This window comes from Entamoeba invadens (assembly GCF_000330505.1).
Source record: "Entamoeba invadens IP1 unplaced genomic scaffold scaff_1105074726367, whole genome shotgun sequence".
NCBI classification, from domain to species: domain Eukaryota; phylum Evosea; order Mastigamoebida; family Endamoebidae; genus Entamoeba; species Entamoeba invadens.
Genome location: NW_004440445.1, coordinates 190,376 through 214,724, shown reverse-complemented (window position 1 = coordinate 214,724; position 24,349 = coordinate 190,376). Strand labels below are relative to the sequence as shown.

At 35.6% G+C, this 24,349-nt stretch overlaps 13 protein-coding genes across 13 annotated transcripts; 7 read left to right on the top strand and 6 right to left on the bottom strand.

The window, feature by feature from the left end:
- Positions 1-1,182: 1,182 nt before the first annotated feature.
- EIN_151380 (phosphatidylinositol 3-kinase, putative) lies at positions 1,183-4,551 on the bottom strand (the record flags this gene model as incomplete). Its single annotated transcript, XM_004257964.1, has 1 exon — positions 1,183-4,551. The coding sequence occupies one exon, from the start codon at positions 4,549-4,551 to the stop codon at positions 1,183-1,185; it is 3,369 nt and encodes a 1,122-aa protein (XP_004258012.1).
- A 532-nt stretch (positions 4,552-5,083) lies between these two features.
- Positions 5,084-6,109, top strand: EIN_151370 (ethanolamine-phosphate cytidylyltransferase, putative; the record flags this gene model as incomplete). The annotated part of the gene is made up of 1 exon (XM_004257963.1): positions 5,084-6,109. The coding sequence occupies one exon, from the start codon at positions 5,084-5,086 to the stop codon at positions 6,107-6,109; it is 1,026 nt and encodes a 341-aa protein (XP_004258011.1).
- Positions 6,110-6,313: 204 nt separating this feature from the next.
- EIN_151360 (hypothetical protein) lies at positions 6,314-6,931 on the top strand (the record flags this gene model as incomplete). Its single annotated transcript, XM_004257962.1, has 1 exon — positions 6,314-6,931. The coding sequence occupies one exon, from the start codon at positions 6,314-6,316 to the stop codon at positions 6,929-6,931; it is 618 nt and encodes a 205-aa protein (XP_004258010.1).
- A 43-nt stretch (positions 6,932-6,974) lies between these two features.
- EIN_151350 (hypothetical protein) lies at positions 6,975-8,173 on the bottom strand (the record flags this gene model as incomplete). Its single annotated transcript, XM_004257961.1, has 2 exons — positions 6,975-7,625; positions 7,700-8,173. 2 exons carry the CDS (start codon positions 8,171-8,173, stop codon positions 6,975-6,977), a joined length of 1,125 nt encoding a protein of 374 aa, XP_004258009.1.
- A 547-nt stretch (positions 8,174-8,720) lies between these two features.
- Positions 8,721-9,542, top strand: EIN_151340 (ariadne RING finger, putative; the record flags this gene model as incomplete). The annotated part of the gene is made up of 2 exons (XM_004257960.1): positions 8,721-9,376; positions 9,449-9,542. 2 exons carry the CDS (start codon positions 8,721-8,723, stop codon positions 9,540-9,542), a joined length of 750 nt encoding a protein of 249 aa, XP_004258008.1.
- An 85-nt stretch (positions 9,543-9,627) lies between these two features.
- On the bottom strand, positions 9,628-10,308 carry EIN_151330 (hypothetical protein; the record flags this gene model as incomplete). The annotated part of the gene is made up of 1 exon (XM_004257959.1): positions 9,628-10,308. One exon carries the CDS (start codon positions 10,306-10,308, stop codon positions 9,628-9,630), a length of 681 nt encoding a protein of 226 aa, XP_004258007.1.
- Positions 10,309-12,071: 1,763 nt separating this feature from the next.
- On the top strand, positions 12,072-13,433 carry EIN_151320 (hypothetical protein; the record flags this gene model as incomplete). The annotated part of the gene is made up of 1 exon (XM_004257958.1): positions 12,072-13,433. One exon carries the CDS (start codon positions 12,072-12,074, stop codon positions 13,431-13,433), a length of 1,362 nt encoding a protein of 453 aa, XP_004258006.1.
- Positions 13,434-13,706: 273 nt separating this feature from the next.
- Positions 13,707-14,231, bottom strand: EIN_151310 (ribosomal protein-serine acetyltransferase, putative; the record flags this gene model as incomplete). The annotated part of the gene is made up of 1 exon (XM_004257957.1): positions 13,707-14,231. The coding sequence occupies one exon, from the start codon at positions 14,229-14,231 to the stop codon at positions 13,707-13,709; it is 525 nt and encodes a 174-aa protein (XP_004258005.1).
- A 163-nt stretch (positions 14,232-14,394) lies between these two features.
- Positions 14,395-16,011, bottom strand: EIN_151300 (hypothetical protein; the record flags this gene model as incomplete). Its single annotated transcript, XM_004257956.1, has 1 exon — positions 14,395-16,011. The coding sequence occupies one exon, from the start codon at positions 16,009-16,011 to the stop codon at positions 14,395-14,397; it is 1,617 nt and encodes a 538-aa protein (XP_004258004.1).
- A 313-nt stretch (positions 16,012-16,324) lies between these two features.
- EIN_151290 (hypothetical protein) lies at positions 16,325-17,258 on the top strand (the record flags this gene model as incomplete). The annotated part of the gene is made up of 3 exons (XM_004257955.1): positions 16,325-16,400; positions 16,449-16,666; positions 16,752-17,258. 3 exons carry the CDS (start codon positions 16,325-16,327, stop codon positions 17,256-17,258), a joined length of 801 nt encoding a protein of 266 aa, XP_004258003.1.
- Positions 17,259-18,723: 1,465 nt separating this feature from the next.
- On the top strand, positions 18,724-20,583 carry EIN_151280 (hypothetical protein; the record flags this gene model as incomplete). Its single annotated transcript, XM_004257954.1, has 1 exon — positions 18,724-20,583. One exon carries the CDS (start codon positions 18,724-18,726, stop codon positions 20,581-20,583), a length of 1,860 nt encoding a protein of 619 aa, XP_004258002.1.
- A 252-nt stretch (positions 20,584-20,835) lies between these two features.
- EIN_151270 (rap GTPase-activating protein, putative) lies at positions 20,836-22,956 on the bottom strand (the record flags this gene model as incomplete). The annotated part of the gene is made up of 3 exons (XM_004257953.1): positions 20,836-21,089; positions 21,141-21,776; positions 21,819-22,956. 3 exons carry the CDS (start codon positions 22,954-22,956, stop codon positions 20,836-20,838), a joined length of 2,028 nt encoding a protein of 675 aa, XP_004258001.1.
- A 1,076-nt stretch (positions 22,957-24,032) lies between these two features.
- On the top strand, positions 24,033-24,349 carry EIN_151260 (dihydropyrimidine dehydrogenase, putative; the record flags this gene model as incomplete). Its single annotated transcript, XM_004257952.1, has 1 exon — positions 24,033-24,349. A coding segment is annotated over one exon (317 nt), but the record flags the coding sequence as incomplete, so codon positions are not given.

Here is a 24,349-nt window from a genome sequence, read left to right as displayed (position 1 = left end):
GCTGTTGGCTCATTGATGATTCTGAGCACATTGATGCCTGCAATTGTGCCTGCATCCTTTGTTGCCTGTCGCTGTGAGTCATTGAAATAGGCTGGACATGTGATGACTGCATTGTTGACTTTCCCACCAACAAACGCCTCTGCCGTCTCCTTCATCTTCGTCAGCACCATCGAACTGATCTCCTCTGGTGTGAACTTCTTAGTCTCTCCCTTGTACTCCACCTGAATCAACGGCTTGTCATTGCCATCGTTGACGACAGTGAATGACCAGTGCTTCATATCTTCTTGAATTGCTGGATCACTGAAGCGTCTTCCAATCAGTCTCTTTGCATCAAAGACTGTATTCTTCACATTCATCGCAATCTGGTTCTTTGCTGCATCACCAATCAGCCTCTCACTGTCTGTGAAGGCAACATACGATGGCGTTGTTCTGTTGCCCTGATCATTTGCGATGATCTCGACTCTGTCGTTTTGCCAGATACCGACACAGGAGTATGTTGTCCCAAGATCGATACCAACTGCTGTTCCTTTGTTTGCACTCATTTAATGAATCAATCAAAGTCCAACACCCTTTTATACTTCTCGTCGCCACGTCTTTATTATTTTTCATTCACAAAAGGGTAGCATCTCCCATGTTTGTGGCTTTCTTTTGTCTGTTATTAAGACTTTTTTTGAAATGACGTGTTTGCCATGTCATGTTTTATTTTTGACTTTTGTTGTTTTAATATTTTTTACTATTTATAAACTATTGACTGTTTATTGCAAAAAAGCTTATAATCTTGCCACGTCAGATTAATTAAATAGTTTTTAAACTATAAATATACTATTTGTATATAATACTAAATTTCAATGAATAAATCTATATTTATTTAATTATTGTTGTAGTTCAATTTATAGTACATTGCTACAAATTTAAAAATTGTTTTGTAAGAATAGACACTTGATAAGTGTTTTAATTGGTATAACTAAATTTGATAATAATACATCTATTATAATAAAAAAAATAGTACAAAGACTATCAGACAATTTAATCTATATTATAATGTACAAATAAATGTTCTTTCTTTCATCTTCAAAGTAACAAATATACTTATCAAACTAATATCATTAATACCTTTACCAAGATGGTTGAACAATAATCCAACCATTAATAATTAATACCAAACTGCAACACCAAATTGAATTACTTGTAGTGGACGATATCATGGATCAAATCGTTCAACGTTTGTGACCAAGCGTCGAGACATTCATAGATCTTCGCATCAAAATTGCTCTTGACTTGTTGATCATCTGCCTCGAACATGAAAGCGTTCTTCATATATTCGATATCATCTTCACTTCTCAACTCTGGAATACCCGTCGCAAGCATCAATCTAAACAAGTAAATGAACAGAGAGCCTTGCTTTCTTAATGACAATAACGCAGATGAGCACAATTCTTTGAACTCTTTGAAGTGTTCCGACTCGACTCCATCTTTGAATCCCATCAAATCGGCAAAGTGTGTTGTGAATTTGAATGGCGTTCTTTCTCTCTTGACACCAAACTTCGACTTGAAGTTCCCAAGGAAGTGTCCAAAATCAATATGGAAGAAGACACCTTCTCTTGTCAACATCACATTATCAGAGTGTCTATCACCAATACCAAGTAAATATGTTGCAACACAATACCCTGCACATGAATGCACAAAGTTGTCGACAGCCTGTTCAAATGATACTTTCGACTCCGGGCGGGAACATTGTTTTTGCATCCAAAGGGTGAGTACATCACTTTTCGTCACTGCAAGACGTCTTCCATCGTCCGCAATAATCTTCCCATACGTCTCCGAGTTCTTCACAAGCTCCAACATTCCCGTTTCATTGCCCGTAGCAATACATTGATATGGTAACATTCTAACATCAAGTTCGGCATTCTTGAGCATACTGTACATGATCCGAAGAATCTGAAGGGTTAAGATATCTTGTCTCAAGTCATCTCCGACCTTCTGAATGACGCACAAGTCTTCTCCGGCGGGGTCTAAGTTTTGTAATATCAACAACAAGGGTTTCTTCTTCGAGCTGAAAACATTCCCCGAATTGGGAACTGGCTTTGTGAATCGCATTCTTGAGTCAATTGGAAGTGCCTGGTTCTCCGGTAATTTGACTTTCGCCAATTGTTCGTACAAATACTGCTTTTGCTCGTCTTTCGTAGCAAGTAATTTCACATGGTTGGCAATATCAATTAATGCAATTTGGAAGTTGACCTCATTCAGTAACTCAAGTTGATACTTTCCACAACACCCAACAAATGCTTCAAGCAAGAGTCCATATCTCTCAGTGACTCTATTATCATGCAACTCGGCTTTCAAGAACCAAAAGAACTGATGTCCAATTCTGTTCTTATTTCTCAGTGCTCTTCTTAACAAGAAGAACGCCAATTCACTCGAGTGGTGCAACTCAAATTTCAATGCTTGGACTAATTGCGGAAGGAACATAATCAATTCAGCGTCGTCCATTGGTTCCAAGCATTTCAACGCAAAGTCTCGCACCTTTTGATCCGGAAATTTGAAGTCGAGCATTTCAATTGCCGTTTGAGGATCCAATAAAGGCCAGTCTGCTATTAATCTATGTAACTCGGCCACCATATGCACATTAGTTAAATCAACTGCAGCTACAACTCGCGACAAGTTCTTTGGTTTTGTCTTCTTGACAGTGTAACGCAACTTCCAAATCAATTCCGTCTCGTCTTCAGTCAACTTCTGCAACGGATTCGACTCCAACGCAATTTTAAACTTCTTCGTTTGGTCTGCGGTTAGCTTTTCAATATCTTTGTCGGACTTCACAGAGTCATCATTGAACGCGTCCATAATAATTGGAACTTCATACGTCGGATATGTGAATGTCAAGTAAATCGCCTTATCCCCGACGTTCTCGGAACACATCGAAATGAAGTTTGGACTCGCCATTTCCCACAACCCGCACTGGACACTTCCCATTAACAACATTGAGTTGTGATCAACGACCTTACAGTTAATAGTCCCAATAGGGTTATCTCGAGACTTCTCCTTCTTCTCATGTTCAACAACAGTGCCGATCTGTTCTTCCGTCTGGAAGACTCCAATCACCAATTTCGTCTCTTTAGGAAGAACGGAGATCTTCAAGTCAAATTCAATGGCAATGTCCAAATTCACAGTTCCATTGTTCACTTGGAAGACTTGTGTAGTGAACTGTTTGCCCAATTGCCTCGGACCATGGAAGAGAGCGGCTGTGACATATGCTCTGAAACTCACGATGTTCTGATACTCTTGAACAGGCGGTTCATCTTTATTTTCTTTTGTCTTCTTCTGTGGAAGTGGTTTGTAGTACACGCAGTTCGTCAACTTCTTGAGTGTGATAAAGTAGTTTCTATCAATAGAGCTCTGCGGTTGTGACGTTCGCTCCGTTTCAACTTTCTCCCACAAATTGTGTGACAATAGAGTGTTATACACACCATCAAACTTGGCGTCATTGGGGTTCAATGGTCCCAAGAATTGGTGTAACATCTTCCTTGGTTTCAAGTACAACTCGATCTTTTCTCCCTTCAAGACGCATCTTCTGATATAATCAAACTCAGCAAGAGTATACAACGTCCCATCTCTCTTCTTTGGTACCAAAAATTCGTGTAACCCTCGGACTTTCAACACAAAGTCCTCCGCTTTTTCTGAAGCGGCAAACGCGCCTTTATTGGTGATAGTAAATTTGGTGAAAAGTGACGAAATGACATTCTCCACCGTGTCTGTGGGCATGTGAGATATTGTTTTGTCCATTGACTGTTCAAGTAAGAACCCTTTCATCATCAGTCTCTTGTTTAAGTCTTGAATTGGCGGCTCATTCCCGCAGTACACATACTCATTCTCTTCAAGTAAGTACTTATCAAACTTACTTAACGCCTCTTCTTCCTTCCCACAGACCCCCGCAAGTGATCTTCTAAATTTGTAGAACTCCTCGCCAAACTTCCGGCACAATTCGACAAAGTTGTTTTGAATGATGTCGTACTTCATTGTTGATTGTAAGAGATAGTCACCAACCAACTCGACGGATTGGTATTGTAACACCGCCTTTCTTTCAACTAAGAAGAAATAAGGCACTACCCCATGGAAATTACACCCTTGAATGAACTTAAGATCTTTTAATGGTTTGCGACTGTCTTCATCGGAGACTCGATACTGTAAATCGGGGAGGGTTAATGCATAATCGCCTTTAATGTATACATTCGACTTACAAGTCTCAATCACTGAAGTCCCAATATCGTTCGTGTTCATCGCATACGCATAGAACTTCCCATTTCTGTCTTTCACAGCAACAAAGACTGTGTTCTCATCAACAATCACATTGATGTTTGTTGGTCGTGGTTCCTTCTTATCGTTGACTTGGTCCAAATCCTCTTTTCTCAGCAAAGAAAGAGGTGATGGGGTAATACCACTAGACAATGGTTTCACTTCAATTCGCTTTGGTAGGGGAGCAAGTGGAAGACCCGACCATGTGGTTCTTCTGAACGGAGATGCTATTATGTAATCAGAACGTTTCAATTCTGCCATTTTGTATGATTTTAAAGTTCTTTTTCGGAGTTCGGACAGTTTGGACCTTTTGGTTTTATTTTTTAATTGTAAGTTGAATTCTGGTCGTACAATTTTGATAGAGGACAAATTTGGTTAAGAAAGAAATAATTAATTATTAATTGGTCAACTATTATTTCTTCTCTGTTTTTTCTGTCGTTTTTTATAGTATTTTTAATAACTAATATATAATAATATTATAATATTATATCTTATATATCAAAATAAATAATAATATTATTATAAAGAATAAATAAAACTAAAAAGTATGTTTTTTTTTAAAGATAAAAAAAAAATCACAGAAATTAAAATGTGTATATTAACAATTTTTATTATACTTATTACTATTTCACAGATAATATAAATCCAAATGATATACTATTACTGTTCTATAATTTAATTATAAAACAATTATATTTCATTACACACTAAAAAATGTCATTAAACTATTAAAGTAAAAGGACATTTGAAATCTCGATATCTTGGAAACCTCAAACTAAAAAATATAAAAGGCATGTCGACAGACATCAAGACATTATTCAAAAATCATACCATTTTCCACAAAAAGGATGCGTCACTGCCCCGGATATATGTCGATGGGTGTTACGATATGTTCCACTGGGGACATGCCAATGTCATACGACAAGCTTGTGCTGCGTTTGATTATAAGTGTGTGTTGGTCTTAGGTATATGTGACAATCCAATCATTGAGAAACACAAGGGTCCGACTGTGATGACGGAAGAAGAGAGAAATTTGGCTGTTCAATCGTGTCAATGGGTTGATGAAGTCGTTGATGGAATTAATATATGGGACACTGATATTAATATGATGAAATTCTTTCACATCAATTATGTTGTTCACGGCGATGATATCTCAATGAATACGGTCACCGGAAAGAATAGCTACCAAGAAATTATCGATGCTGGAATGCTCAAATTAGTTCCACGAACAGACGGAGTCTCTTCGACCGATTTAATTTACAGGATGATGCACAGCGAAAGCAAAGAACATTGGTGTGGCCTCAAACATGCAAACCTTTCTGTTGAGAAGTTGAGGATGTTCTCCTCCACCAAAAAGGAGAGAACCAAAGACGACAAAATTGTATACATCGATGGGAGTTTCGATATGTTGCACGCAGGACACTATGAGTTGTTCCGTAAGGCCAAAGAGCTTGGAACGTATTTGGTTGTAGGTGTTTTCGATGACGAAACAGTCAATGGGTATAAAGGGAAGAACTATCCCATTCTTAATTTGGGAGAAAGAGTGATGGGACTTTTGGCGTGTCGATACGTCGACGATGTCATCATTGGAGCCCCCAAAGGAGTGACTAAAGAAATGATCGAAAGAATGAAAATCAGTTGTGTAGTCCATGGGAAGTGTGAGAATGGTATTGGAAAGAACTTTTATAGTGATGCTGTTGATATGGGTGTGTATAAAGAAGTCGACTCGGGAAAAACTTTAACCTCAGACGAAATCATTGAAAGAGTCAAAGAGAGAGAAAAGTTGTTTGAGGCCAGAAACGCTAAGAAGATCAGATAATTTAATTCTTCTTATTACTTATTTAATTACAAATAACTAATATTTATACCTTTAAATTATTATATCAATTATTATTTTTATTTAATGATTTAAAACTTTTTTAAACATCATTTTAAAATTATTTTATAATAATTATAATAATATAGTTAAAAACGTAAAAAGTGTTTTTGGAAAGTATGCCAACTGATTTTTTATTATCATTTAATGAATCTCTCCGACCTCGCAAAAGCACATAGCGACGTACTTCAAACGATTTCTCCAACATTAATGGAACTTGAAGAAAATTTTCATATCAATGCATTTGTGACTGAAAGAAGTCTTAATGTCAGAATACTAATTTCTAAAGAGACGGTACTGGAAATAGAAAGTCCTTTTAAAAAACACTGGCAAACATTTGAATACAAACTTATTAGTTCTAAAAAATATGAAGAAAATAAATTCATCCAACACAATGGCGTGTTAAACATAAATTCCTTACCAATTCAACCAGACAAGAATTACACAAATTGGATTCGTCAACTCATTCAATTGATCAAAGACACGCCGTTTGATTACAAAACCCAACTTGAGACATTCAAAAAGAACTTGGATGTCACTAAAGACTATAAGAACCGAACTTCACAGAAGTCAGTGGATGGTCTTTGTTATATTCTCAAACCCGAGGCTCAAGCAATTTGGAACACAAAACACCGACAATGGCTTTCTACCAAAATGAAAGAAATTGAACAATTGATGAAGTCAATGATCAAAGACAAGAAGATGACACAAGAAGAGTCCGACCTTTTCAAACACGTCATTTTGGAGAGTGTAAATGGTAAATAACTCATTTATTGTAATTTGAATTAAAGTGTTATAATAGTTACAATCACAAGATGCTCCTCTGTGGTTTGCGTTGGAAGAGATTCACACGAATTTCAATAGCCTTGTTCAGTATTTTTGAAAAGGCAATGTCGTCGATGTTCTTCCAGTAATTCCTGTTAATCGAGTTGATCTGTTCGATGTCTTTTAAGTCGTTTATACCCATCAAGACACTCTCTATTATAGCAGCAGCCATACATACTATACCTTGCCGAAATCCGTTAGCTCGTGGGTCGGACACAAGTCTATCCCATATCATTATCACTTGCTCGACTTTGAACTCGCGACTGAACACACAGACAAACCACCTCCAAGTCTGTTGTTTTAATATTTGTTCTTCCAATTCTAATGCGCGGGAATTCATTTTCTTTAAAGTTGTGATGAAGTCTTCCATTAAGCCTACTGCGTGGATCTCTTTGAGTTCGGAATGGATGTTCACAGAGAGTTGTACATCAATGGCCTCAAGAAATGCATAAGATGAAGACTCTATTTGCTTCATCTTTTGCAGTGGAATTTCAATGATTTTCTCTTCAGTCAGTTGCTGTTTAGTGTACATATCAAGTAAGACTATTATTGCAATAGAAACAATGTCATTCAGTCCTTGGAAATACCCATGTGGATGAAAATACAAAAACATTCGGAGGATTCTTCTTAGCATCTAACTATTATTCAATTAGTTAATTAATTAATTAATTAAAATTATACTACCAGCGAAGTAGATGAAATACAAACTGTTCGTAACACATCAAGTTGAAATAGTCGATCATACCCTATTGGATACGTCCGTGCTACATCCCAATCTATTACCTCAGCATCTTCCGCATTTAGTTTATCAGTCGTTTCAATGGTGTTGTCTGTGACATTCTGCCAATACCTCTTGTGTTGAATTGGGTTGTGCAGATTTCTGATATCATTTGCGTCTTCGGGTTTCAAAAGAAGGGCATACCATACAAACCCTCGGACTTTTCGTGGAATACCAAAGCAACAAATCTGTTGCACTTTGTTGTAGTCACAATTTAAAAGATAATGACAAATTAAACTCGAATCATCATCATTACCATCAAATGTCACTTTGTCGACAAAAAAATTGGAAACAGCAGTGGACGTTTTTTTGAAAAAAGAACCCAACGTTGACGCAAAAAAAGTGCCAACAACAGATATGTCGGGAAAGAGTTTTTCGTTATCGTCACTGTCGTTTTTGGACATTTTAACTTTTTTTCGTTTAATTTTTAGTTTCTTCATAGTATTGTTTAGTTATTAACTTCTAAACGAAAATTTTTATTATAGTTTATTAACACTGATAATTAATTAATTATATTTTTACTAAATATTTAAAAATAAACTATATACTATTCTAACCAAATTATTATTTATTAACAATATCAATAATAAACGGACATAATGCCATTTTTTTGGCTATGGTCCTATAAAACTATAATATAGTAAATGGTAATAGTTTGATAATTAATTATATTAATTAATTTTTATTACTTATGAATTATTATTATTATAGATCAAAAATTTAAAAAATATAGAATTATGAAATAGAATGCTTAATAAGTGAAAAACAAAATAAAACAACTTCCCGAAACATTCCAATAATTAACAATCAAAAATAGGGAATAGTATTTAATATCATACTTTTAAAATAAATGGGACTTAACAATTAATAATAATAGTTTTGATATAAAGAAATATAACCAAAACGATATTACAACTTTTAAAAGTTAGTAAACTCCAAACATTAAACAATATGTATTCAATCTATTCACTCGACATAGAAGAATTTTTGCTCCAACCAAACGAAAAGAGACTTTTCATTCTCGAAGAGTGTGTCAAGTCATACCGAGCAAGGCAAGAACATGAGAAAATGTTAACGTTTAATTGTAGTGTGTGTATGGAGGATGTTCCTTTCGATGATACTTATATCAATGTGTGTGGTCATCGATTTTGCAAATCGTGTGTTCGTGACTCCATTAAATACCAAATGAAACAAACGTGGGAAAAAGTCCATTGTCAAGAAGGTGGTTGTTTTCAAGTTATAGACATATCAGATATTCTCCTTTACAACTTAATTGAGGACAAAGCCTTACTTCAGAACTACACAGAAAGGCTCGACAAAAAGACGTTTGAGACTTCAATCAAATTATGTCCAAAATGTCACAAAGAGTTGTTTTTAGTCTGCGACAAAGGGATGGCTGCGTGTGTTTATTGTGAGTACACTTTTTGTCGGGAGTGCTTAGAGCCATGGCATGTCGGACGAACATGCGAGCAGTGGAAAGAGTTCATCAAAAACGAAGATGAGAACAAAGAACGGATGGTGCAGTGGATTAAACAAAACACCAAGATATGTCCAAGATGCAAAAATCCCATTCAGAAAAATGGAGGGTGTAACCACATGACTTGCAGGTTAGTTCTATTGTGCACAAAACACATTTTTGTATTATAACATTAAATGTATCGAATCATTTTAACAAAAAGGTGTGGACACCAGTTCTGTTGGCTCTGTATGGCCGACTACAATTCAAACCATTGGAGCACAAACACAACTGGATGCAGACAGTTCACTAATTGATTATTGTATCTGAATTTGTTGTGCAGAGCACATCTTTAAGCAAAAAATGCAAAAGCCAAAATGCAACGTACTAAAAACAGTTTTGTCACTTGTTCTGTCGACCTTTCATCAAACCAACAGCTATGTCAATGTCCCCATCCGCTGAGCGGATTGCAGTGATTATTTCCTTGTCATTGGTAAAACCAAGCATTTTCATCACGGCCATTTTCGACTTCTCAACCTCACTGAGCTCCTCAAACAAGTTAAATGGTGTTGAGAGCATTTCTGTCATTCTAAAGTCTTCGTTTGTTTTTTCTTCTATACTCTCTTCTGTGTTTTCTTCTTCTGGTTCGTCGTCATCAATAACTGTCTGGTTGTGATTCATAAGAAATGTTAGAAAAGAGTTGAACTGTGACTGCTTGACTGGTATAAGCTCCGCACCGAAGGTAAAAAGCGCCTCCAAGTCTTTGTAAGACATGGCGCTGTCGACAGGGACCTCTTTTGTCTGTGTATTTTCCTCTTCTTCCATTTTTTGTTCTTCCTGTTCTTGGATAAATTCTCCTTTTTTTCCCTTTGTAAGAATGATGATTGGTGAGTTGTTTGTGTTCTCAAATTTGGTTAGGCAGGTGTTTACAACTTCCTGCGCATTGTGATAAAAGCAGTACCTGTTTGGGTCTATTCCCAGCGTTGAACATATTGTCGCAACGATACTTGACTCCGTACTCAGCGACGGAAATATAACCTTACCTCGTTTTGAACCCGAGACCAAGATATACTCAATCTCCATGTGTCACTTCCTCCCATTTTTTTCCCCTCTAACAAACCTTTGTTCCTCCATTTTCAATCAAATAAAATCTTTGTCTCTTTTAACAACAATTCTAGTTATATAACTATAAATAATAGTAATAATAAAAATTACTATAATAACTAAATTTTTAGTAAAACTTTTAAATTATTTTTAAACAATGTAGTATTTAATGAGAAACAAATTCGCTGATTATTATTCCTTTGACGCAAAAAAGATTCAAAAATTGCAACTTCACTATTTGTTAAATCTCAAAAATTATATTTAAAACATAGAGATGAATCGGTTTTGACCATTTGTCTTTAGAATAATACAACAAATTAATTGAATAAATCGGGGTTTTAGGTAAATGTATTTCAAGATTCACAATTGAAAATGTTTTGCCCAAATCAAGGAGATTTGCAACCGAAATTGCCGATGACCTTTAAAGTTGGCGAATTAGGTCGGAGGCTCGACCAAAGTCAAGGGTTTTTATCGCAAATAAAAAAGCCATTTTTGGATTTCCATTCCATAAAACAACAAAATGTTTTTCAAAACTGATTGTGTAAATTATTCGTTTGCAAGCCCAATTTTTCGGGTCAAACACCAACAGTTTTGAAAATAAAAGAAGTGTTGTATTATTAATTGATTAAAACATAACTATTAAATAATGGTTATATGTTGAGATTTGTTCAAATGAGACAATCGGCAAACCGCCATTTTTTTTTACATATTTATCTTAAAATAGTCAATGTCTACCCTCAAGTACGGGAAAATGCAACTTAAAAACAGAAATAGCATAAAAAGCCTGCAAATTATAATAGAAAAAATAGTAATTGGGAATTATAGCTTCGTATGGTTCTTTTATAGGTCTTTCGAAACCAGAACTTCCAAAAATAAACAATAAAATTTTAGTCAAAAATGCTTAAATATACGCCGAGATGTTCACAAGTTTTTTTTTATTTTTTATTGCAAACTGTACTATATAAAATTATAATTACAAACAAATAGTTGAGATAATTAATAATAATCTCAGAAAAACAAAAATCATGCACTTTTGGGACACAAAGAAAAACAAAACTGTCAGGGTTATTTATTGACTCCATTTCCGTTCAAATTAAGTGATATTACCCCCAACAAATGGGAACTTCAGACGAACTGGACTTTTACTGTAAGAAAATTCGAGACCGTTCGATCTTAGTTTTTTGCTATTGAGTTTTAGCACAAAAAGTCATGTTTTGCCCTCACCCCATTTCCATAATTTGTTTTTTTTGTAAATCCAAAAATACAATGTACAGTTCAATAATAACAAAACCATCTTTTTTAATAGTTTGCATACCGAAGTCAAATCTTGTAATTTATCGCTTTTTTCTTTTGTAAAACTTGTTTTGTAAAAAACAACGTTCTATTAATACCCAATTCGGTGGTTCCCCGATTTTTCAGTTGAAAGACGCTTATTACCCAAAAGTATTTTTCATCTAACTTGGCAAAAAGAAATCGGACTCTGTCATAGTTCTGATTTATGTGGATTTTTCCAAAAAATCAAGGCGTCTTCCCGACTATACACAACAACCAAAACTTCGCCTCCCCACTCATTTATTAATACTTTTTATAACAAAACAAGCCATTCGAATAGTTCCAAAAACGCAAAGTTCGCCTTTGTCAGTCGGGACTAAAACCTGCTTTTCGTCGCAGGATAACTTTCATCAATAACTGGAAACCTTCCTATAAAAAAAAAGCTCACTGTCAATTCATTGTTTCACCACATGAACTCAACCCGCCAGAACGTCGAGGAATTATTCATCGGACCAGAGATCGACGTCTCTCGGCTCCGTGTTCTTCTGATCAGTGGAAAACTTGACCCCCACAGTAAATTACGTTCAAAAGTCTGGCAAATCCTCTTAGGATATCTTCCTCCAAACCAACTCACATGGGGAGAAGTCATTCAACAAAAGACTCAACAGTACAAGACAAGTACAACACAGGTCCTCCCTTCTATCGTTGGAACTTCAGACTTTTTGGATTGTCCACAGCTCACTCCAAAGAAGTGTACAAGTCCACTCAAACAAAAACATTCCCCTTTACTCACTGAGTCGCAACTGACGTTTAATTCAGAAAAGTCGGGCTCGGAGTCCGATAAGAATTCCGACGATGAAGGAGTCTTAGTGGGATCAAGTCATTCATTCGAACAACCAAACCCTGTTCTGAACTTACCAGAACGCTCTCAATCCTCCGCAGCTTGGTTCTCTCCACGAGGATTTTTCGACAGTATCATCCGGTCCCGTTCTAACTCAACCCCCAAGAAGGAGAAGTGCGCCTCGACTAACGCGACAAGAAGCCAACTGCGGACAATCAACAACGACGTCCCCAGAACAGCTACTTTGCTCAAGTTTCCAGAGGAAGAGGCTGAGATCCATAGAAATGCACTTCGTCGTATTTTGTATACCCTGTTGTGTGTCGACAACATCAAGTACACTCAAGGCGAAAATGAAATAGCGGCAGTCCTTTACTACGTCTTTGCTGTCACCCCAAATATCATTGATTATTACGCGGCAGAGGTTGCCGCGTATTACTGTATGAAGACTGTGATGGGGGAGTACTCTCATTACTTCAATGAGAAAGAAGACGACAAACCAGAGGGGATCAACACGGCGATGAACGAAGTCATGAGAATACTAAGAGAAGAAGATAACGAGTTGTACAACAACATGAAAACAAAGAATGTTGAAAACGCGTTGTATTTGTTGCGATGGATCTCCTTAATGATGGCAGAGGAGTTACCAACAGACTCGTTGATATTACTGTGGGACAGACTTCTGACTGATTTGAAGTCAAAGAAGTATTTGATGTATTTCTGCGTGTCAATGCTCCTCTCCGTCAAGGAAGAAATCATGTCCACTGGGTTCTGTGGAACACTGAAAATCCTCCAAAAATTCCCAAGAAGAGAATTCAATGATTTGGATATGTTCACTCGCTATATGATTAAATACCCAAAGAAGGTCAGAGACCCGTATGGGTGCGATAGAATCTCGTCACCCTTGAGCGTGTTCATGACCTCCAGAATCCCTAAACGTTCTTGTACTACACCAAGCGGATTCCAACCTCTTCTTTTCACGTCAATTATTTGAATGTTTCTTTGTTTTTGTATTTGTTGGAACATCAGAATAACATCACAATGTCCGTGAAACTATTTCTTAATTGAGTTCTTCTTATTCGTTTTCTTTCTATTAGAAACTATAATATTAATTATAACTAATTATTTTCTTTATCAATAATTACTAGTATAACTAGTATAAAATAGTTTTTAAGTTACTGTGTATAATACAAATATCGTGTAAATATAATAAAATATATTGTAAAATAAACTAGAATTATAAAAAATGTCAAGAAGAAGTCAATTGTTAAAGGTCTTCATCAAGAAGTGAATAAATATAACAGTCGCGGTATTTCCCATCGAGAAAGAGTCTTTTGCGTTCAATTCCTTCGTTGACAAAATTGTTCCGCATTGCAACGTTTTGACTTTTGAAATTGGTAGTTTCAACGCGCAATTCGACTCTGTGGAGATGCAAATTTTTAAGTGCAAAATTTGACAAAGAAAACAAAGCATTTGTCATAACACCTTTTCCTGTCTCTTCTTTTGTGAGCCAATACCCAATTTCACACACTTTATTGAATTGGTCATTCAAATCCAAATTAATTATCCCACAAAACGTCGTGTCTTTTCGTATTGTGTAACACTTCGTCTTGATATTCTTGAGGGTCATTGTTATATACACTTCTACATGTTCTTTGGTTTCTACATTTTCAATAAAAGGTATTCCACTTTTCAGGTGTTCTTTACTTTTTAATATCCCACAAAAAATATCGTCCACGTCACCCATATTTAATGGAACAAGGTAAATGCCATTTTTCCCTTCAATTGCCATTCCAAAAATGTGAACAGTTCAGTTCAATTCGAATTTAGAGTTCCAAAAAGACCGAAAAGTTAACAAATTCTATACTTCTGGTATAATCAAACTATTTGAAAAAATTGCTAAGATACGTCATAACCACAGAAAAGAAAATGTGACTCAATACACAACAATCATGTTACTTGAATTTGATCACAACAAATTGCTTTGTGTTAAACTTCTCGGGGTAACTTGAACCGCTGAGTGCGCGAGTGTTTCCTTTATACTCAAAAGTACTCTGCAAACAATAGTCTCTCTTACTATGTTTCTTTGCGACTCTAATGTCATTGTTCCCGACGACAAACAAACACGCTTCAGTGGGCTTACTCACCCAAAACACTCTCCCTTGCTTATTTGCTTTCAACTCGAACTTCTGTGGTTCTTTCATCCTCCCGTTCGAAAAGAGTGAAAAGACAAACGCATTTTGGTCGTCAACCCACGCCCCAATAACATCAATTTTGGCATGAATGTATCCACCAAATCTATTCCCGTTTGTGTCCTCAACAACAATAGCAATATCAGACTGATCCATCACAGCATCAACAAACTCATTACTCGTCTTAGTATAACTATCGACATTGGAGTCAAAGAGCACTTGGTCGACTTTCTTCCCACTCCACTCCTCGATTTTCTCGACATCGTCCTTCCCAAGAAAAATCTTGTTCAACACATGGTACTCTTCCTTTTTCCCTTTGTCACTCTTGTCCTTCCGCGACTTCCGAGTTTTCTTCATTGTTTTGTTTGGGCTTTTGTCATCAAGTGTCTTATCGTCTAAAAGGGTATCATCGTGTAACATCTCCGACTTCATTTCTTGTGACATTTCTGGTGATAGAAGGGTGTTTGACGATTTGACGACTTCCTCAGTCGAGTCTTCCATCAAGTTGTCTTTCTCTTGTTTCTCTCCTTTCTCGACTTTTTCAATTGGTTTCTCCAGTGGAAGATCATTCAATTTCTCGATTGGCTTTTCAAAGAGTTTTAACTTGTCTGTTTCTAAGACTTTAATGTCTTCATCTTTTGCAATCAAATTGACGTCTTTTAAATTTGGTAGTTGCGTCAATTCTTTATTCTCTTTGCCTTCTTTTAACGACTTTAAGTCTTTCAAATCGGTCAAGTCTTTATTTTGGCGGACTAATATAGGAGGGAGATTGAGCACAGCTTTTTCTTTCATGTCGGGTTTGGGTTCTGCCCGTCCCTCGTTTTTTGGTTCGGTGTCGACTTTCACGGGTTGTTCGATTTTTTCGACTTTCTCAAATTTATCGAATTCGATTTCGTCGCTTTTTTCCGCCTCGTTTTTGACAAACAAATCCCATTGGTATGGTTGGTCTTCAGCAAAGAATGATTCCGTTAAGAATCCGTCTGTTTTGATCATTTGTTTGTCGAAGAATGATTGTCGGCGGGTGTGTTGTCTTGCGAGTCTTTTTTTCCTGAAAGCCCCGATCTTCATTTCTTCGTTAAATCGTTTTTCCTCTTGCGCAGCCATAATTGTGATGACTTCGTTATTCAATTTGGCTACTGTCGAACCTTGCTCTTTACACTTGTTCATGACTTCTTCCATTAATTCGCACATGTCGTCCAATTCGTCTTGTGTGTCCGCAACTATTTTCATTAATTCGAATCTATTCTTCTCGCTCTTGTGAATTTGTTTGATATAATTTTGACCTTCTGAAATGACGGTGTCGGGACTTTCATTCTCATTCACTCGAAACGGGGTAGTAATAGTGTTTTGTAAAAGTCGTTCAACGGTCTCTTTTATCATCCGGATTTTCTCGTCCACTGTCGATGAACACGCTTTCAAGAAAAAAAAAGGGTTTTGCAACTTTTGGTCTTTTTCGTCGCTCATTTTTTAATTGCCAGTTTTGTCGTGTTGAAAAAAACTCATTCCACTTTTTCTGTGAAATTAAGAAAACGGGAAGTAACCCTAGTACTAGGGTTACTTTCTTTCCTTTAGAAAATTTTCAGATGGGAGATAATCATTTACAGATTATATTTTGACGTATTGAATTGTCAGTTCCGATTTAAAATTAAAAAGGAAAAATACAAAGGAACTTAAAAAAGAAGGAGCGAAGTGAATGGATAAATTGACACAACTGATTGCGCAAAACAACGAAGAAGATTTGAAGGAGATTCATGCCATTTCTACTGAAAGTTTGTAGGTTTTATGATTTATAATTTGTGAATAAAGATGACTGGTAGTGTATAAACAAAACCCTAATGATGGGAATGTATTTAAAGTGTTAATTGTCTCCTCGCTGCGCTTAAAAAAAGACGTCACTAAGTACCACGACGAAATGATCAAAAGCCAAATGACATTTGAGGCTGCTCTGAATCTGTTTAACAACAACCAGAACAAAGACGCTCTCAAATTGTTAACAGGAACATCAGAGAGAGAAACACTTCTTAAGGCACAAATTGTTTGTTGGTCTTATTAATAGTTAAATTACTAATGAGTGGAAGTGTACACCACTTTCTTTATCATAAATAATAACTCACGCGTAGAACCAGAAACTCGGCAATTACAAAGAAGCGGCTAATATGTATGCGGAAATACTCAAAACAACGAAACTCGCGAAGACGGGCATCCTCACTAATTTGGCTGCTTGTATCGCAAGTGATAAAACAATCGACTACACTTTACTCGGATCAAAAACTTCCGATTTCAATTCACAGACGTTTGGAAATGCTGCTATGGTCATGCTTCAAAATAATGAGTTCACAAAAGCAGAAAGTTACTTGAACAAAGCACTCGGAGCATCTGCACTGACAGACACAAAAACAGAAGAAACAGAGGATAAAGCCGAAAAGGACGAGGCAAAGGAGAAAGCTTTGAAGAAGAGAAAGGAAAAGAGACAACGAAGAAGACAAAACCAAATGATTAAGAAGTACGGGAAGAAGGACGTCAAAACTCTGAACCCAGAAAGGTGGGTTCCAATGTACCAAAGAAAAAGAGCTAACAAAAAAAATACACCACAAGTCCCCCTTCAGAAGCAAACAACAAAGAAATAATTGATTTTATTTGGTACAATATTACTAGAATTATTTTACTATTATTCTAGTATTAATAATGGTGACGAATTTTTTTGTTCATACTTTTTGTACTACTATTTATAATAATTATTATTATTTAAATTAAGAAAAAAAGTTTTGTAGTTTAAAATATTGTATTAAATTTATAAAACAAAAAATCAGTAAAATAACTACAAAGTATCAGTCATTTTATACTTTTTTATAATTAAGTTATTAATTTATTAGTATTATTATTTTTATTTACAATTAATATAAGTAATAATATATTATTATATATATTTATTAAACCATTCACAATTTACATTAATATACATCGTTTATAACTAACAAGATCGAATTTAATCAATCAAAATAAATTATAATTACTTAATAATTTAAGTACATCTTTGATGTATTTCATTTTTGAGATCTTTAACAACTGAGCATTAACAAACCATTTATATAACAAACTATTACTCGAGGAAAGAAACCAACGTGGTTTGAAATTCAACGTTACCCAAGATACTATTATGATCGCAGCTATCAACTATAAAAACGAACCTTTTTACTTATATTTTACATCATCCTTGAGTCTTATTGCATACTACACATTAATGATTTTATCGTTATTTCATGCACTATGAACAAAGGCATTCGAAAAGCCCGACTGAGTTTTCGTTGTTGTTCGTGTCAGTAAATTGAATGTAACTCGACCGGCAATTTTTTACAACACAACACTTAGTAAACACACTCAACGACACAACAGCACCAACAATACCAGTCAACCCCCCTTATCATTATTTTCCCGTTTTTTATTACTCTACCGAGCCAAAGTGTTGGTTTGCTCTGATAGAATGACTTATTAGTTAATATTTTGTGTTGTAATATAGTTTTAACTATAGTTTTTACACTTCATTTAAATAAATAGATTATAATAAAATATTTAATATTATTTCATAAAAAAATAGTATACTATATTTTTAAATAAATATACTATAATATTTAATAAATATTTAAATTAAAAATATAAAAATTATTTATTGGAAGGTTTTAAATTACCAAAAATGCATTATCCAATAACGTGGCATTTCTCGAAATAATGCAAATGCTTTTCGTAGTGTAATTCGTGAATAAATAATATTTTATAACAACTAATACCAATAGTATCGCCATTAAATTTCGACGATTATTTTACTACCTATTTGGGGCAGCATTCCTGACCGTTTTATCAAGAATATTTTAAACCCGGGTTTGATGTTTTTGAAACAACCAGTTTACTAGACGACCGACTCTTTTTGAAAAAAAACTACCCACTCACTTTCAAAGAGGATTCTCAAAATAAAATACTTTGTTTTAAGTGAATGAATCATTTAAAACCTATAATATATACTAACACAATTATTAATTATTGCGAAACAAATAACGGATTCTAATGACCCCCAAAAGTATCTTAGATATCAATTGGATGCAAAAGCTCGATGCGAACATAATGTTTGTGGTCGCTCAACAGTTCCGCTCTGTCTCGGACTTTGTCACACTTGAGATGGTATGCAAGAAGTTTCAAGATACAAACAATCGGTTTCACTACAACCCCATTCCTTTAGATAAAAAATTCAGAAAATTGTTTCCAGCAATCGAGACGTTTTATGTCTATTCCGAGCAAGACAAAATCTATACAGACATGAACATTAAAAAGGTCGTCATCCTCTATGACGTCAATTTTGAGACGTTTCTCAAACAACAAAAAAAGAAGTATGTTTACACCAAACTCGAGTTATCAAAGGAGAATTGTGTGAAGTACTGCGAAAATTTCAAAATACCAAACGCGATAAATATATTAGGGACAGAATGTTTCAGTGAGTCCGACATTTCGAAAGCAACAATCCCGTCTTCTGTATTTTCGATTGGAAAAGGCTGTTTTTCAAGTTGCAAAAAGTTGTCAAAAATTGTGTTTCCACCAACCGTCAATTTCGTTGGTGAAAATTGCCTGAGTGACTGTGATAATTTGGTGTCTGTAGCATTGTCGAGTGGCATTAAAAGTCTTGCAGATGGCACTTTCTCGGGGTGTAAAGCGTTGACAAATATTGTTATTCCCCAAACGGTCGTGTCTTTTGGCGCAAAGTGCTTCTACCAATGCTCTTCGTTAGGGTTTGTGAATTTGCCAAATGTGGGGTCTTCCATTGGAAAGAAGTGTTTTAACCAGTGCACGTCACTGAAGACAATAACAATTCCAATTGGTGTTAATGTTCTTGACTCGGATACGTTTTATCAGTGCTCTTCGATGACTAAAATCGACTTCCCAAATTCATTGACATCGATTGAAGGAAATTGCTTTTCAGAATGTCATTCCCTTGAAAACATGTATTTACCAAGAAATCTTGTGAGACTTGGAGGAAGTGTATTTCAGGGGTGTAAAGGGCTGTTGGATGTGAATATCCCAAACACAACAAAATACATTGGCAGTCGGTGTTTTTATTACTGTTCTAAATTATCAAATGTGGTGCTTCCTTTAAGTTTGACAGTGATCAAGGCAAGTACGTTCTGTGGGTGCGTTTCTTTACATTCAATTTTGTTACCGACTGATTTGAAGTTGTTGAAAAAAGGATGTTTTTATGACTGTTCTTCGCTCACTGAAGTCACATTACCAAGCACTTTGACGGAAATCAAAGACGGTTGTTTCAGTGGGTGCACCTCCCTTCTCAATTTAAACGTCCCAACGACGATAACACATTTCAGTGAGTATCTCACAAATGGGTGTCTTTCATTCAAAACGATATCAATAAGTGATTCTGTCGTTTCTTTGGACGGAAACTGCTTTGAACGGTGCATCTCACTCAAAACAGTTTCTTTGCCCACGTCACTCACATTCATTGGAAGCAAGTGCTTTTCTAAGTGTTACTCATTACTCCCCTTTCAAATCCCAACAAGTGTGAAATCAATTGGTGAGGAGTGTTTCTATGAGTGCATTAAATTCGATTCATTCACAATTCCAACTTCAGTTGACAAAATTTCTGCGGGGTGTTTCTGCAGTTGCTCTTCATTGAAAAATATTGACATCCACTCGGGCATAACTTTAATCGAGGAAAACGCTTTTTGCTCATGTTCTGCGTTGCAAAAAATCGAACTTCCTCAAGACCTCACGTTTTTGCCAAACCAGTGCTTTTATGAGTGCAACAGTCTCTCGGCCCTCAATATACCACAGAAGGTACAATTCATCGGAGACGCTTGTTTTTATAACTGTTCATCATTGTCCGGTATCTCAGTACCATCCACTGTCACTTTCATCGGGAGTTTTTGCTTCCACAAATGTAACTTGGTTGTTTAATACCTCCATTTAAATAATTATTTCTCATTTTCTTTTCAGTTTGTGATAATATATAGTTGTTTTTAATATATTTATATTAGTTTACTAGTTTTGGTTTTATCGCGATGATGCGACAAAAATGTAAAGCACATTGAACCCAATAACACTTTATTAAGTTTAATAGTATTACAAAATAACACAAAAAAGAAACCAAAGACACACACAAAACATTAGAAACTTGCAATAAAATTGAATATGACTTACGAGTCACGTTTATTGAAATAACATAACAATTTGTTGTCTTCTCGTTTTTGTCGCGTTACCCTTAAAGGCGGTTGAGAACATTGAAGTTCTTTCTCCGTTGACCGCCTTTCGAAGCAAAAATTCTCGTGTTGCTGGTTCATGTTTGAAGTACGCTGAAGTCATGAAAGGAGGGAATGGGTTGACAGAAGATTTGCATCCAACATTGATAGTGTACCCTTCATTATCTTCAGTGTTTGTGTCGGGCTGAACAACAATGAAAACGTCTGTTAGTCAGTTTGTGCAACACGCTTGAATTGAATACAATAAAAACAAACGATTGAACTGTGAAGTCAAACACATTGGGTTGAACTTATTGCTATCATTACCTGCTTCCTTGAATATAAAGACGATGACATCATTCCCAATATGTCGTTTCTTTTCAACTCTTTGCAAATCGCCGGGCTGTTCTGGAAGTAAAGTTGAGACGTGGAACATTATCTCGTAGCACAAATACTGAGTAAAGTAACTATATGCCCCAGTACTTCCACTTTTCACATCAAGACCTCCTCGATATTTATCAAACCCTTGTAACGTGACCTTGTCCGCCAACAAGTCAAGGAACTTATAAAATGCAGGGACGGGTGTTGTGTTACCAAACATGTCATCTTCATTCGTTTGGTCTTTTTGGCAGTACAACACTCCAAATTTATAGTGCGTGATAGCAGCCATATTCTCGTACCGAGCAACCTCTTTCTCGAATTTGTCGACATCTACGACCTTTGAAAATACACCTTTCGTTAAGTCTGGAAATGCAGGTTTAAATTCCTTCATCTTAACAATTTCATTTGGTATCAAACACCGAATATTTCCTCGTTTCGACATTACAATTCCTCTTCTGAATCCATTATTAACGCCGGGTATCACACTTAGTACAGTCGGTTCATCGGTTAATGTATAATGTTCAGCTTGAGCTATTTGTTATTTCTAACACAAACAATTGAATCAGAACAAACGGTTTCCTTTCACGTATCTCTCGAAAAAACAGAAGTCCGAAGTGATATCGACGATCAAGTACTCTTTAAGGTCAGTGGAATTGGTTGCTGCTCCCCGTCCAATTTCAATACAATACCCTTCCTTCACACAGTCGTTTGTAATCACTGCTCGAGTTTCCCACCCTTCCGCATACTTCATTTCCCACTTTTCTACAGGCACAACAGGGGAACTCCACTCGTCAAACAGTAATTGGCTGTTGTGCATTTCCGTCACCAATTCAAAATATTCTTCGGGTGATTTGATTGTTCTTTTGTTCAACAACGTAATTGGAGGGTTGAGGGGTATCATCGCTCTCTCCGTTTTACCGTCGTACTTAACAAGTGGGTTTTCCGATTTACTGTCGGGCTTAATCGAAAGAATCTGTGAGAATCCAGTAGGCTCGCTGATGACAAAATCCTCATCGGCGTGTTTGTCTTTCTTCTTAAATATGCCAAAAACCTTTTTCTTTTCTTTCTTGTCGTCCTTTTTATCTTTTTTCTGGACATCCTTAACTTGTGTGCAATTCTCCAGTTGTACATTTTGAGGGCTTTGAATGCTTTGTGGGCTTTGTGTTGATGCAGGGGCTGAGTTATACCCTCCTCTAAAAGCCTGTTGTTGGTCGCTTGGATACGATGGTGCCACGTTGATGTTTTGCACCATCACACTAGTTTGAGGTTGTGTAACAGGTTGTGATGTTACACTTGGAGGGTTAGTTCTTTGAATAGGTGGGTTTGTCAAGTTCTGTTCTTTGTGGATTGGTTTAGGTGGTGGGGGTGGTTTATGTTGGGGCACAGGAGTGCCATTCGATAGCCTTTCTGGACTTTGTTGGTTTGAAACATTTGGCGATGTCGAGCCTGAGACTTTAGCAGGGTTCCAAGGCTTTTTGTAAGCTAGTGGTTTAGGTGGAATAGTAGGAGGTTTTGGTGGATATTTCATGTGATGGGGTGATGGTGGTTGTTTTAAGTATCTTTCTCCTGTTGCATCCAAAGACATGTGAGCCTGAAGTTTTGTGTTTTGTTGTTGGTCGCCAAAGAGTCTGTCAGTTACAGTTTTCCGTGGAGATTTTGGTTGTGAATATTCCAATGAAGGAAGTGGTAATATTGGGGGCTCTTCCGACATAAAAGAAGAGTTTGAATTTCAAGTTTTAAAGTTACTTTGTTTTGGCAGAATCTGACCGTTCACTTTTGGCTTTGACGTTATCTTTTGCAGTTCTCTATTTACTCTATAATTCTCGTCGCAACACACTTAATTGTATTGATCAACTTACTATTCGTTTTTAGTTTTAAATAATTGAAAAAAACCTTAATAAAAGTGGAAATTTCTTAGTTTAATATTCATCGATGTAATAACATTTTGTAAAATAGTTATATATAACTAAATGTATCACATAAACATTATAATATATATTGGTAAAAAATAGAATAGATATTATTATTACAATTTGAATATCATTTTTATTTATTATTAATTAATATATATAAATAATATATAATTTATAATATTAATTATATATTTGATAACTGTAACTAGTTGTTGTTTAAATGATTTATAATAATTGGTATTTATTTAAATTAATAAATATATTAATAAATAAACTATGTCTTTTCATTTTTGTAATTTTAATTTATAATTAAAAAATTGAATTTGAGTTATTTAATTCTTTTAATTATTATAATAATATTAATAAATCAAATAATATATTAATTATAAATAATAATTATTTTTATTATAATTTTGTTTAAAAAAATTTATTAAATTTATTCTTTTTTTAAATTGTTACAACAAGAAATGCTATTTATAGTTTGAAATAAATATAAAACATTTGATTTTTTCCTTCATTATTTAAACCATATTTTATTACTTAAAAATAGTTTAAAATAGTTTCAAAGATACACATAAAAAACATTGTTTGAAAGAAAAAACCAATAGATTTCGAAGAATCCCGACAATACAGACACATTTTTCCCACACCCAAAAACATCGAATTGTCCGAAATAAAAACGAACAATCAACTTGTTATGTAGAAAAGCCGAAATTTTCTGCTTTCGTCCTTTTTACGCCGAACAAGTACCGAACGCCGTAGAAGAGGTTGAGAAGCCCAAAACGAAGCGTCACAGAAATTATAAAAATGAAAAAGCTTCTACCGAATAATTTTTCATATAAAAACAACTGTGAAGTCTGACACTCCAAAACCTATGTGTGACATCGAATTAATAGACGTTGCTTCCCGTGACTGCCTTAGAAAGCAGAGAAAGGAAATCACAGACTACAACAAAACTTTTAAAGTTGACTACAACGAAGAAGAGATTGTCCACGAGGCAAGACGCTGTTTGTACTGTGCTGATGCCAACTGCCAAAACTGTTGCCCAACCAACTTAGATGCCAAAAGAATGGTCCACGCTGCTGGTGAAAAGAACTTTTATGAGGCTGCTACCGTCGCTTTGACTGCTAACCCACTAGCACTTTCATGTGGTCACTTGTGCTCTGCTGAAGAACTTTGCCAATGTGGGTG